The sequence below is a fragment of the Ahaetulla prasina genome, chromosome 7 (genome assembly GCF_028640845.1).
Source record: "Ahaetulla prasina isolate Xishuangbanna chromosome 7, ASM2864084v1, whole genome shotgun sequence".
Classification (NCBI taxonomy): domain Eukaryota; kingdom Metazoa; phylum Chordata; class Lepidosauria; order Squamata; family Colubridae; genus Ahaetulla; species Ahaetulla prasina.
This window is the reverse complement of record NC_080545.1, coordinates 11,634,672-11,648,340: the sequence shown is the minus strand read 5'-3', so window position 1 is coordinate 11,648,340 and position 13,669 is coordinate 11,634,672. Positions and strand designations below refer to the sequence as shown.

At 45.6% G+C, this 13,669-nt stretch overlaps 1 protein-coding gene across 1 annotated transcript in view; it reads right to left on the bottom strand.

Moving 5' to 3' along the window:
• The window catches only part of CD9 (CD9 molecule), a 45,611-nt gene extending 32,426 nt beyond the window's left edge, over positions 1-13,185 (bottom strand). The window contains exon 1 of the mRNA XM_058190006.1: positions 12,917-13,185. Within this exon, the coding sequence (XP_058045989.1) occupies positions 12,917-12,982 (66 nt within the window). The 5' untranslated portion in view covers positions 12,983-13,185. The remainder of the gene's footprint in view (positions 1-12,916) is intronic.
• Positions 13,186-13,669: the final 484 nt, after the last annotated feature.

Here is a 13,669-nt window from a genome sequence, read left to right as displayed (position 1 = left end):
AAATACAGGTAGTCCCCGACTTACAACAGTTCATTTAGTGGCCGTTCAAAGTTACGACGGCACTGAAGGAAAAAAAAAGGACTTAGGATCCTTTTTCACACTTACGGCCCCATAGTCACGTGATTTATGTTTGGATGATTGACAACTGACTCACATTTATGACGGTTGCAGTGTCCTGGAGTCATGCGATCGCCTCTTTGCGACCTTCTGACCAGCAAAGTCATTGGGGAAACTAGGCTCACTTAACCACTGTGTGACTAATTTAAGAGCTGCGGTGATTCACTTAACAGCCGTGGGAAGAAAGGTCATAAAATGGAGCAAACTCCCTTAAATAAATGTCTCACCAACCTAAACATTGGGCTCGACTGGAGTTGTAAGTTGACGATTTCCTGTACTTAATACCCGATTCTCTTCCTGTAATTATCTATTTTTATTTATTTATTTTTGTCACAACAATATACACAAGCATCACACAAAATGATTATATAGTATATAAACATATATATGAGAAAATATAAGGAAGTATAAGCATATATATATATATATATATATATATATATATATATATATATATATATATATATATATATATATATATATATATATATATATATATGAAAAAACAATAGGACAGGAACGGTAGGCACGTTGGTGCTCTTATGCACGCCCCTTATAGTCCTTTTAGGAATGGGGTGAGGTCAATAATAGACAGTGTTTGGTTGAAGATTTTGGGATTATGAGAAGAGACCACAGAGTCAGGTAATGTGTTCCAAGCACTGATAACTCTGTTACAGAAGTCATATTTTCAGCAATCTAGATTGAAGCGGTTGACATTAAGTTTAAATCTATTGGTTGCTCTTGTATTATTGCGATTGAAGCTGAAGTAGTCTTTAACAGGAAGGACATTACAATAGATGATTCTATGAGTTAAACTTAGGTCTCGTCAAAGGCGACGGAGTTCTAGGTTTTCTAAACCTAGGATTTCAAGTCTGGTGGGATAAGGTCAGTGGTGGGATTCAAATAATTTAACAACTGGTTCCCTGCCCTAATGATTTCTTCCAACAACCAGTTCACCAAACTGCTCAGAAAGTTAACAACCAGTTCTCCTGAAGTGGTGCGAACTGGCTGAATCCCACCACTGGATAAGGTATTTTGTTGTTTTCAGAGGAGTGGAGAACTCTTCTTGTAAAATATTTCTGGACACGTTCAATTGTATTGATGTCAGAAATGTGGTGTGGGTTCCAGACAGGCGAGCTGTATTCAAGAATTGGTCTAATATAATAATATAATAATATATAATATAATAATATATAATTTTAATGTTTATAATTGCACAATGTCTCCTAAAGTGTCTTTCACTGCTTGTATCAGGCCAAAGATGAAAAGATTGTGCATCCAGAAATAGAGAAGTGGCCAAAATCGTGGGAAAAGTATATTTTTTAGGTGTGATGGCTAATAACACCACTTTTGGGAGGAGTTTCAAGAGAATCCTATTCCACTGCTGGAACGGCCTGGGAACAGCCCAGATCTTCACCCAATTGAAAATCTATGGAACCGACTGAAGAAACTTCTTAGTCAGAAGCGACCCAGCAATAAAACCCAGTTCATAGAAGCCATAATTCAATCTTGGTTTCACATGATGACAGCTGCAGAACTAAAAAACTTGGTCCCCTCCATTGGAAGATGCTGTAAGGCCGTCATTCATGCTAAAGGTTACCCAACGAAGTATTCACTGACGTGGTGATCATTTTTGTATATCTCGTTTTCAAAGGATCTGAACTTTGATCACATGACCATGGGGCTGCTACGAAGGTCGTAACTGAAAAACAATTGTAAGTTATATTTTTCCCCTGACATCGTAAGTTTGAACGGTCACTAAACGAACTGTTGTAAGTCAAGGACCCTCTGTATAACTTCAGTAACATTGTTATTTCACTGAAATTACAGCCAGTAGTTTAAAAATCTTTGTGGCATTTTAAAGCCCATTGTTCTGTCCTCCTTCGCCTCTGTCCGAGTGATGGCTTAATTAGCCAGCACTATCAGCTCTGGCAGCAAAATAGCGAGCATCTGCCAAGTGTCTCTGTTATCTCCCTCGACGCCGATGAGTCACCCAGCAACGAACAATACTTCAGCTCTTAGTTAAGCAGTTAATTTGCCTGATACAAAGAGACACACCAGCTCTTGCTGCCTTTTATATCCTGTGGGGTGTATCCATGACTCAGCACTTCCTAGGCCGGCCCCACCCTTGCTTCTGTTGTTCCCTCCTCTCCTGCCTACGAAACCTAGGGTCCAACCAAGCCTGATTGCCATCAGCTGGGTCTGAAGGCGTGGCCTGTGGGGGGGAACGAGTCAGGGGACGGAGGCCTCGTTATCTCTTCCACCTGGCCTGCCTCTGGCTCCTGGAGCTGAGCCAGGGAAGCCGGTGCTCCCGAGTTAAGTCCTGACAGCCCTTCCCCCTCACTTTCCAAGTCACTTTCTGGCAGAAGGCTTGGCTCAGGGGGTGCAGACACAACACCCATCGTATATAAAGTATAATTCTGTATTTTAAATTACAGACATTACTACCGTGTTTCCTCAAAAATAAGACCCTGTCTTATATTTTTTTGAACCCCGAAATAAGCGCTTGGCCTTATTTTCGGGGAGGTCTTATTATTTTGGGGCACGTGAAGCAAGATGGGGCTCCTCTTGCCGCCTTACCTGATTTCCATCTCCCTAACCTTAACCAGAGGAAATGGCGGGGACAGACTGCGCATGCATTTAAATATTTTTGGGGACGGCTTATTTTCAGGGAAACACGGTATAAGAACATTCTTTTACAATTTATACGGTCTTGAGTATTGCTGTGGACATTCCTATATTACTTGGAGTTTAACGATGACTGGCAGCTTTTAAACCAATCTAGTATATTCAGTTATTTAAACTAATTAAACAAATATTATATTGTAAGCCACCGAGGGTCACTTTAACAGTGAGATGGGTGACATAAAAAGGTAAACAAACAAATAAATGAAATATTGGAAACTTTAACCTATTTCTATGTTTGTCTACTTTCCGTTTTATTTTTCTCTCTCTCTCTTTGCTTCCTTTATGCATTGGTATTTTCTCATTTTTCCAGTTTTTAGCAAACACAATCCTAGCCGCTGTTACTACATTCACAATCAAATATCTCAATTCTCTATTATAAGTTTCGGGTATGATCCCGAATAAAAAAAAACCTCTGGTTTTAAAGTCTCATGTGTGTTTTCCTTTTTTCTTTCCCCTTTTCCTAATAAAAATAAAACCACAAAAAAAGAGAAGTTGTGAAGTCCTATCAACATATTTATGCTTGCCCTGAAAGGCAAATGTTACATATTTGTAGCATCCTGTATACATTTCTGTTAGTCAGCTCAACTGAAGGGATTGTTGGTTACGTTCACCAAAAGTGAAACCCCCTTTTATTATTCTGAAGTTGTGAGATGCCAAATTCTGATTTTAATCAGCCAATTAACAGAGGCAAACATGAAATCCCAGCCCAGATTAGTAGCAGAACCTGTGTCCCAACAGATGCTATTGGCCAAACGGAAATAGGTTCTGTGTGAAACTCTTTCGTCTGTGTTAACCTACATATTTATTTATTTTTATTTTTTATTTATTTATTTATTTATTTGTCACAACAGTATATATAAGCATAAGCATGAAATAACTATACGAATTTGATACAGCCAAAGGGAACATTAGGACAGGAACGGTAGGCACACTGGTGCTCTTATGCACGCCCCTTACAGACCTCTTAGGAATGGGGTGAGGTCGATAGTAGATAGTTTTTGGTTAAAGCTTTGGGGATTTTGGGAAGAGACCACAGAGTCTGGTAGTGCATTCCAGGCATTAACAACTCTGTTACTGAAGTCATATTTTCTACAATCAAGATTGGAGCGGTTCACATTAAGCTTAAATCTGGACTATGCAAAATGAAATAAAGGGCGCAGACACAACACCTGTTCTAGAAGATAACAACATTACAACCTCAATTTTTTTTTTTTACTTTTACACAACAGCATATACTAGCCATTTTACAATAACACGCCTATCTAATTACAGCAAAAACAAAATCAAAGTTTCATTTTTTTCGTTTTCATCGCAAGCACAAAATCCAGATGCGATTTCCAAACAGGAGCAAGGGATAAAAGAAGGTAGTGACAGATTTTATTTTTCTGGGCTCCAAGATCGCTGCAGATGGGGACTGCAGCCAAGAAGTTAAAAGGCGCTTGCTCCTGGGGAGGAAAACTATGGCAAAACTAGACAGCATACTAAAAAACAGAGACATCACCCTGCCAACAAAACTGCGTATTGTCAAGGCTATGGTTTTCCCAGTTGCAATGGATGGCTGTGAAAGTTGGACCATAAGGAAGGCTGAGCGCCAAAGAATTGAGGCTTTTGAACTCTGGTGCTGGAGAAGACTCCTGTGAGTCCCTTGGACTGCAAGGCAGTCAAACTAGTCAGTCGTAGAGGAGATCAACCCTGACTGCTCTTTAGAAGGCCAGATCCTGAAGAGGAAACTCAAATACTTTGGCCACCTAATGAGAAGGAAGGACTCACTGAAGAAGAGCCTAATGCTGGGAACGATGGAGGGCAAAAGAAGAAGGGGGCGACAGAGAACGAGGTGGCTGGATTGAGTCCCTGAAGCAGTAGGCCTGAGCTTAAATGGACTCCAGAGGATGGTAGAGGACAGGAAGGCCTGGAGGCACGTTGTCCATGGGGTCATAATGGGTTGGACATGACTTTGCAACTAGCAACAACATCTGTCATTAACTCAGCAGAGATGGGAGGGGTGATATGACAAGGTCTCGTAGATGAAAAGGACAGGACCCGAAGCATTCAAACCTCTGGTGTGAACGAACCAAAATGGCAGGAGGGCATTTCTGAGGCCCAGCTGTAAAAGCAACTCATAAAAGCCGAAGAATTTTACAAGTGGGGGAGATTATATGTTTTGATAAGGCCGAAAATGGTTCCTTCCTGTTTTTCCTACTTCTTTTTTTTTTAAAAAATGCAAGCTTGCCTGACTGCCGTTTTAAGAGTTGCGGTTGAGAGTTTGGAAGATTTGTTCACAGAAACACTCCTCTTTTTAAAAATAAATGCTTTCACAGGATTAAATAACGAAGGGGTGGGACAGCAATCCAGGCAGTTTCCACGCCGCCATTAACCTTTCTCGGATAATAGCTTTGGGGCAGCAGCAAGCAAACAGCTCTTTGGGCGTTGAACGATTTTTAACAGCATGAGAAAATATATTCTGCCCAGATAATCATGTCTGATATAATTGATCATTAGGACTTAGCAGATCATTTTTTTTAAAAAAAAAATCATTAAGATTAAAAAGCAAAACTGCATCTAATTGAGTATTGTGTCCCAATTTCGAGAGGAACAATTAGATTCGTTTATGCACGTACCACCAGCAGGTAGAGGCAATTTAAAATAAACTCTGCTGATTAAAGTATAGGTTGAATGGTTTTAAGATCCTAATTAATTTAAGAGCCCCTGGTTTCCCGCCGCCTCCCCCAAATCTACACCACAGCGTGTTGCTTTTTTAAACAAGCGTGTTTTGTTAAAATTGAAAATACTCAGAATTTTAAAGTATACGTCGGATTGAACGTAGAGCAGGGGATAGGGTCAAAGGTCAAATCTTATCGGGCGTCTACTGAGTGGAATTTCCATTGTTTTGTTATGCTGCTTGCTTCTAAGTTTCAAAGTTTCAAGCAATAGCACTTAAACTTATATGCTGTTTCATAGTGTTTTATAGCAGGGGTCTCCAACCTTGGTCCCTTTAAAACTTGTGGAGTTTAAGTCCACAAGTCTTAAAGGGACCAAGGTTGGAGACCCCTGTTTTATAGCACTCTCTGGGCAGTTTATAATGTCAGCGTATTGCCCCTCAACAATCTGGGTCCTCATTTTACCCACCTCGGAAAGATGGAAAGTTGAGTCAACCTTGAACTAGTCAGGATCGAACTCCTGGCTATGGGCCGAGTTAGCCTGCAATACTGTGTTCTAACCACTGCGCCACCACAGTTCAGATAGCAGTAATAATAGCGCTTAGACTTATATAGCACTCCCTAGTGCTTACAACACCATCTGAGCGGTGTACAGAGTCAGCATATAGCCGCTCAACAATCTGGGTCCTCATTTTATTCACCTCGGAAGGATGGAAGGCTGAGTCAATCTTGAGCCAGTCAGGATTGAACTCCTGGCTAGGGGCAAAGTTAGTTCTAACCACTGCGTCACCAGGGCTCCTGCTAAACCTGTCAATTACCGGGAAATCAGTCAAGAGCAAGGGAGGACCTTTAGGTTCAAAATGGTGGGGAGTTTCCCTGAGATACCCCAGGCCCGTTTTCAATCTTACCTCCCACAGCACAGATCAAAATCAAGATTTAACTGATCCCTCTGAATTTGCTCACCTCTGCGCTGAATCTGAGACTTTAGATGCCTTTGATAAATAAAATGAAGTACACCAAAACCTGGGATCTTCTCCATCAACAAAGGACAGCTATGTTCTGCTGAGCTTCACATTCCCTGGAGGCATCTACTGAAACCAACTGGCCAAACCAGGTTGGGGCTTCCCTTTCACTCTTTCTGCTACGCTTCTTCCTTTCCACCCAAGGCAGATATGGCGTGTACTAAATGCCATTGTGGGTTATACTTGAAAGCTGTCTGAGAATGAGATAATAGTCGGCCAAGGACTTCACGCAATCCTCAAAGCTCATGTTGGAAAAGCCAGACCTACAGGTAATACTAAACAGTCTTCCTTCACCTATCTCAAGCCACATCAAAGTTGCAAGCCAAAGAAGAGTGTGGGGAGGGGGTCAACCTATTTTCCAAAGCACCAGACGACAAGAAGCCATGGGTGGAAACTAATCAAGGAGAGAAGCAACTTAGAGCTAAGGAGAAATTTCCTGACAGTTAGAACTATTAACCAGTGGAATAGCTTGCCTTCAGAAGTTGTGGGTGCGCCAACACTGGAGGTTTTTAATAAGAGATTGGGCAGCCATTTGTCTGAAATGGTACAGGGCAGGGGTGTCAAACTCAAGGGCCGGGGGCCGGATCTAGCCCAAGGAGTGCTTAGATCTGGCCCACAGGGCTACCCTGGAAATAGCGAAGAACCAGCCTGCAAGACTTCTGCACGCAGCCCCCCCGAGCTCCATTTTTGCTGGCAGAGAGTTGCAGGAGGCCGTCCCAGCCGAAAACGGAGCTGAGGAGCCCGTTTTTGCTGGCAGAGCGCTTGGGCTGCCACAGGTGCCCCCTGACACAAGTGACATCATGTTGGCCACGCCCCCTGGCCAAGTCCCCCCAGCCCCCCAAGATCAAACACAACCCTGATGCGGCCCTCAATGAAATTGAATTTGACACCCCTGATATAGGGTCTGTTGTGTCTGCGTCCCCCGAGCCGGGCCTCCTGCCAGAAAGTGACTTGGACAGTGGGGGGGAAGGGCCATCAGGACTTACCTTGGGAGCACCGGCTTCCCTGGCTCAGCTCCAGGAGTCAGAAACAGGGCAGGTGGAAGAGATAATGAGGCCTCCGTCCCCTGACTCTTTCCCCCCCCCAGGCCACGCCTTCAGACCCAGCTGATAGCAATCAGGCTTGGTTGGATCCTAGGTTTTGTAGGCAGGAGAGGAGGGAACAACAGAAGCAGGGGTGGGGCAGGCCTAGGAAGTGTTGAGTCATGGAGCCACACCTCACAGGTAAAAGACAGCGAGAGCTGGTGTGTCTCTTTGTAACAGGCAAATCCACTGATTAAGAGCTGAAGTTTGTTTCTGAGTGACTCACCAGCGTCATGGAAGATAACGGAGGCTCTTGGCAGACACTGGCTATTCTGCTGCCAGAGCTGATAGTACTGGCTAATTAAGCCATCACTCAGACGGAGGCAAGGGTGGACACAACAGGGTCTCTTGTTAGAGTAGGGGGTTGGATTAGAAGACTTCTAAGGTCCCTTCCAACTCTGATGATGTTCTAAGTCAGGGCTGTCAAACTCCCGGCCCACGGGCCAGATGCGTCACGTGCTGGCCACGCCCACACCAGGTATAGCGAAGGGGGGGGAAGTCCCACTACGTCATGTGACACATCAAGTGTCCTAAATTATAAAATAATACGGCATCCTGGAGAACTTAGTCTGTAAAGCAAAATGTCCCGATGGTTTGAGAATTAAATTCTCAAATGTCTTCTGAGAGATGGTCGCTCCCAGCCACTAAACCGTTGTAATTTTGCGTTTCTGCTCAACAAAATTGCAGGTCCCGATGTTGGTCATTATCTCAAGCAACACACAAGATCTTTTCAAGGCCCTGTTAAAAAGAAGCCCGGAAAACACATCCAACAGAGCTTCAGACAGGGAACTGGGCAAAGTGGAGCAGTCACAACTCAGGCTTTTCAAAAGCTGTGTCCCATCACACGCTTCCCATAAATCAATTGCTTCCCACTGCTGCAGCCAGCTGCCAGAAAGGGCTCATTGTAAGCTATCTGGTTTTGTTCACTATCCTCCTCTATTCACTAAGCCCCAGTTGTCTATTCTGGTCTGTGATTGCCAGTCATTTTCTGAGAGCATGGAAAAAGCCCAGCCCCACCCAGGGAACCGAGGGCAGGCCGAGACAAGTTTTCAGAGACACACACAAACATTCTCAGGCTATCCCTGTTCTTTGCTACACTCTGAAAAAGGAGGCTTAAGGAACATGAAAAGATAAGACTTGACAACCTGTCCACGAGCCCTGCTTGCAAGTACTGGCTTCTTCCGTGAAATGGCATTTTGCTTCTGTTTGTCCTAGCAAGGTAAAAGCACAATTCAGCAGGAATCCAAATCTATCCGGGACCACCCACACTTCTCCAGTCAACTAAGATGATTGAAGGCCCGGAGATTAAAACATATGAAGAACGCTTGCAGGATTTGGGTATGGCTGGCGGAGCGCCAAAGAATCGAGACCTTTGAACTCTGGTGCTGGAGAAGACTCCTGCGAGTCTCTTGGACTGCAAGGCGATCCAACCAGTCAGTCCTAGAGGAGATCAACCCTGATTGCTCTTTAGAAGGCCAGGTCCTGAAGAGGAAACTCAGATACTTTGGCCACCTAGTGAGAAGGAAGGACTCACAGGAGAAGAGCCTAATGCTGGGAACGATGGAGGGCAAAAGAAGAAAGGGAGGGCAGAGAGCGAGGTGGCTGGATGGAGTCACTGAAGCAGTTGGCATGAGCTTCAATGGACTACAGAGGATGGTAGAGGACAGGAAGGCCTGGAGGAATGTTGTCCATGTGGGTCGCGATGGGTCGGACATGACTTCGCAACTAATAACAACCATGTCTAGAGAAAAAAAGGACTAGGAATGACATGACAGCAGTCTTCCAATGTTTGGGGGGCTGCCACAAAGAAAAAGTAGGATCAGCCTACTCTCCAAAGCATCAGACGGCAAGACAAGAAATAATGGATGGAAACTAATCAAGGAGAGAAGCAACCTTGAATTTAGGAGAAGCTTCCTAACTAACACTGAGAGTAATAACCAGTGGAACAGCTTGCCTTCAGAAGTTATGGTGTTTCATCACTGTAGGCTTTTAAGAAAAGACTGGACAGCCCTTCGTATGAAAAAGTATAGAGCAAGGGGTTGGACTAGAAGATCTCTAAGGTCCCTTCCAGCTCTATCCTGATTGAATTGAACTGAAACGTCAATAAACTGTATATATAAGTTCTGTATCAGAGTAAAATCTTGCCTCCTTCTCTGGTGGTTTCCCCGTCTATACCTGGAGGGAGATTCCTTCAACCAGAAAAGTGACTTTGTGTACAAGTTAGCTAATCTCCTCATCTGATTAATGCGGGAAGGAGAAGCAGAAAGTTTCAGAGAGGGTGGAAAATTCTGGGAGAACTTAGTGGAGGACAATTTTCTCATGACTCAAAAAAAACGTTCATGTCTCTTTCCGAGAAAAGCAAATGAGTGTTAATATGCATCTAGATCATGGGTCTCCAAACTTGGCAACTTTAAGACTTGTGGACTTCAACTCCAGCTTTGCTGGCTGAGGAACTCTGGGAGTTGAAGTCCACAAGTCTTAAAGGTGCTAAGTTTGGAGACCCATGATCTAGATGAAGTAAAACCTATTACAGAATACACCTCCATTTTTCCTGGGGGTTCAGCTATCATTGGGGATGGGGAGTGGATGCAAAGGGGAAAATATTGTTTTTTTTTCTTAAAGCAAAAAGTGAGGCAAAACACAATACACAACCCCAAGATACACAATTCCATGGTACAAAGCAGAAGGTCAAACCCAAAGCACCGTCTCTACACACTTAGAAAAGAAAGCAGGAAGTCCTCGTTCCAAGCAGGCCTCTTCTTCACAATGCTGTGTTTTCAAACAATTCAACAACTTGAAAAGAATTCCAGAGGCCTCCCAACAACTCTTAGTGAGGTCACAAACCCATAACGTAACACTAGAACCCCTAAAGTCAATAGATTCTGGTGGTATTTCCACAATACACAGTGGAAGAACAAACCCACATTTGTGGACTGACCCAATAGTGAATAAGTTAGCCAACCTCTGGATCCATCCAGAGCAGGGGTCTCCAACCTTGGTCCCTTTAAGACTTGTGGACTTCAACTCCCAGAGTCCCTCAGCCAGCAAAGCTGGCTGAAGAACTCTGGGAGTTGAAGTCCACAAGTCTTTTTTTTTTTTTTGCATTTATATCCCGCCCTTCTCCGAAGACTCAGGGCAGCTTACACTATGTTAGCAATAAAGGGACCAAGGTTGGAGACCCCTGATCTAGAGCACTTTCCTACTCTGGGTGAGTTGTAAATTCAAGGCCATGAGCAACCCAATCAGCAGGACCAATCCTGCAGAAGGAGCTTTGGATAGATGGGGCCTGGAGCAGCTCACCAACCAACCAACCAACCAACCAACCCTTTATTGGGGTCAGGAACCAGCGTACAACCAAGAAGAATATCAAAACAAACATCTGACGCCAGAAACATATAAGAAAACATTGATTTGGATTACTTCGTATGTATGGGCTTTTGAATATACTTCTGTTGCTTATGCAACTTAAAAGATGGGACCCACATCTCAACCTTGGTTCATGATCTGCTCAAATAGGGCTAGAAGTATCAACACAAGCCAAACATAGCAGCCACAACTGCATCAAACTGGAAGTGATGCAAAGAAGAGAGAGGAGGGCCTCAAGTAGGATAAGAAGGCCTCTGGTGGCTCAACACACTAATGCAGTCTGTTATTAACAGCAGCTGCTTGCAATTACTGCAGGTTCAAGTCCCACCAGGCCCAAGGTTGACTCAGCCTTCCATCCTTTATAAGGTAGGTAAAATGAGGACCCAGATTGTTGGGGGCAATAAAGTTGACTTTGTATATAATATATAAATGGATGAAGACTATTGCTTAACACAATGTAAGCCACCCTGAGTCTTCGGAGAAGGGCGGGATATAAATTCAAAAAAAAGAAAAAAGAAGAAGAAGCAACGGGTGGAAACTTATCAAGGAGTGAAGCAACCTAGAAAGAACTAAGGAGAAATTTCCTGACAGTTAGAACAATGAATCAGTGGCCCAACTTGCCTCCAGAAGTTGTGAATGCCCCAACACTGGAAATTTTTAAGAAAATGTTGGAGAACCATTTGTCTGAAGTGGTCTAGGGTTTGCTGCCTAAGCAGGGGGTTGGACTAGAAGACCTCCAAGGTCCCTTCCACCTCTGTTGTTCTATTTGGGAGGTTTTTCGGTCTCCATCTTGACTTTTTTGAGTTTTCCCTGGGAGAAGGACCCTGTCCTAATACTCCTTTTTTACTTACTCTTTTCATGTATCCAAATTATGCTTATACTTTTACCTGTTACGATTGACAAAAAATAAAATAAAATAAATAAACAAAGCTGGGGGCTTATAGCCCTCCCCTCCACCAAATCTCCTTTCTTTTTTTCTTTTTTCTTTTTTTTCTCACAAGGCCTGCCTCTGTGGCCAAGGCTGGAAACGCAGATCACGCTGCAAGCTGGTATTTGACTATTTTTGTTTTCCTCCAAATTGCTACATTACTTTTTTTATTTTTTATTTTCCCTTTTCCCCAGCTGTGGAAGACTGGCAAAGGAGGGCAGGCTCTGCCACCCAGACGGCAGACCGGAAAAAAAACCCAAAATACAAAACAACCCCCCAAAACCCACGGGGATCGATCGACCCTCGAAGCGGCTCCTTCGGTCGATCCACTTTCCGCAAAAGCCTTTCCCCCCCCGACCCACCCCTCTCTTCCTACTTTTGCAGCGGGGGAAAAAACTCGGGGTACGGGTGGGGGAGGTTATGACTTTTTGGGCGACTCCGCCGCGCCTTGGCTCGGAGCTCGGGCATCGGGCAAGTCCATCAGCAGAGTCCCGATGGCCGAGTTCACGACCCGGGCGATTTATTTCCCAGGAGGGTCTCCTGAACGACTGAGCGACCCCTCCTCAAATTCCAAAGCGAAGCAGAAAAGCCTAACCCACCGAGCCCGCCTCCCCCACCTCCCCAAAGACCGCTGGCGGAGCCGCCCCCGCGGGGGAGGGAAGCGCCCGGCCGGTCTCACCTGGCGTCCCAGGTGCGACGGAGTCCCCAAAAAGTGATGGCCTTTCCTCACGGAAAAGCTCTGCCCGCCCCCACTCCCTCTCTCCCCAGGGCTCTCTGCACTTGCTCAGAGACCCCCTCCCCACCCAGGACTCCGGAGCCCCCGGGTTGTTTTTTTTAGGGGGGGGTGCGTCGGAGTCCCCAAAAGGTGATGGCCTTTCCCGACGGGAAAGCTCTTGCTCCCCCCTCCCTCTCTCCCCAGGGCTCTCTGCACTTGCTCAGAGAACCCCTCTCTCCACCTAGGACTCCGGAGCCCCCGTTTTTTGGGGTGGGTGGGTGGGAAACGGAGACTGCCCCCCCCACACCAGCCACACCTGCCTAGGTTTGCCGCCCACCTACCCAGAAGACGAAATTGAAGCCGAAGAGCAGGTATTTGATACACTTGGTGCCTCCTTTGACCGGCATCGCGCCGGGCGAGCGGGCAAAGGCGGAGAGGATGAGCGGTGGAGAAAGCGCGAGAGAAAGGGGCGCTGGCTTGGGCGAAGCGGCGGCGGTTTTGCTGCTTGCTCGGCGGGACGGTGGAGTTGGAACCGGTGCTTCTCTCTCTCTCTTTCTCTCTCTCTCTCTTTTTCTTTCTTTCCAGCAGATGCTCGCGGTGGCCCTTCCCGAAGTCGAGCCTCGCCCCAGCTTCTCCGACAGCCCCAACCCTGCCTTGCCCTGCCCTCTGCCTTCCTCCCCCCGGAGCGCTCCGGTCCTGCCCTGCCCTCCTCCTCCTCCTCCTCCTCCTCCCTCCTCCGGAGAGCCACACCTTCGGGCCGGGCCGGGAAGGAGGCCAAGCACGTGTTTTCCCTAAGCGGGATTCCCCCGCTCCCTCCTTCCTCCTTCTCCTCCTCCTCTTCCTCCTCCGCTTCTCGGCCGGCCCGCCTGCTCCGTCCGCCTCCCCTGCAGCATCCCAAGGGGCTAAGAAGAGCCCTTATCGGACGCCCCGCCCCAGTTTATGGGGGAAGGGGGATGGGATCACTGGAGTTACATCGGTTCATTTAGTGACCGTCTGAAGTTACGATGGAAAAAGTGACTTGGGACCGGTTTTTTTCACATTAAAAATAAAACCATTTTATGAGGGTAAAGGTAAATACATGTGTGTGTGTGCAT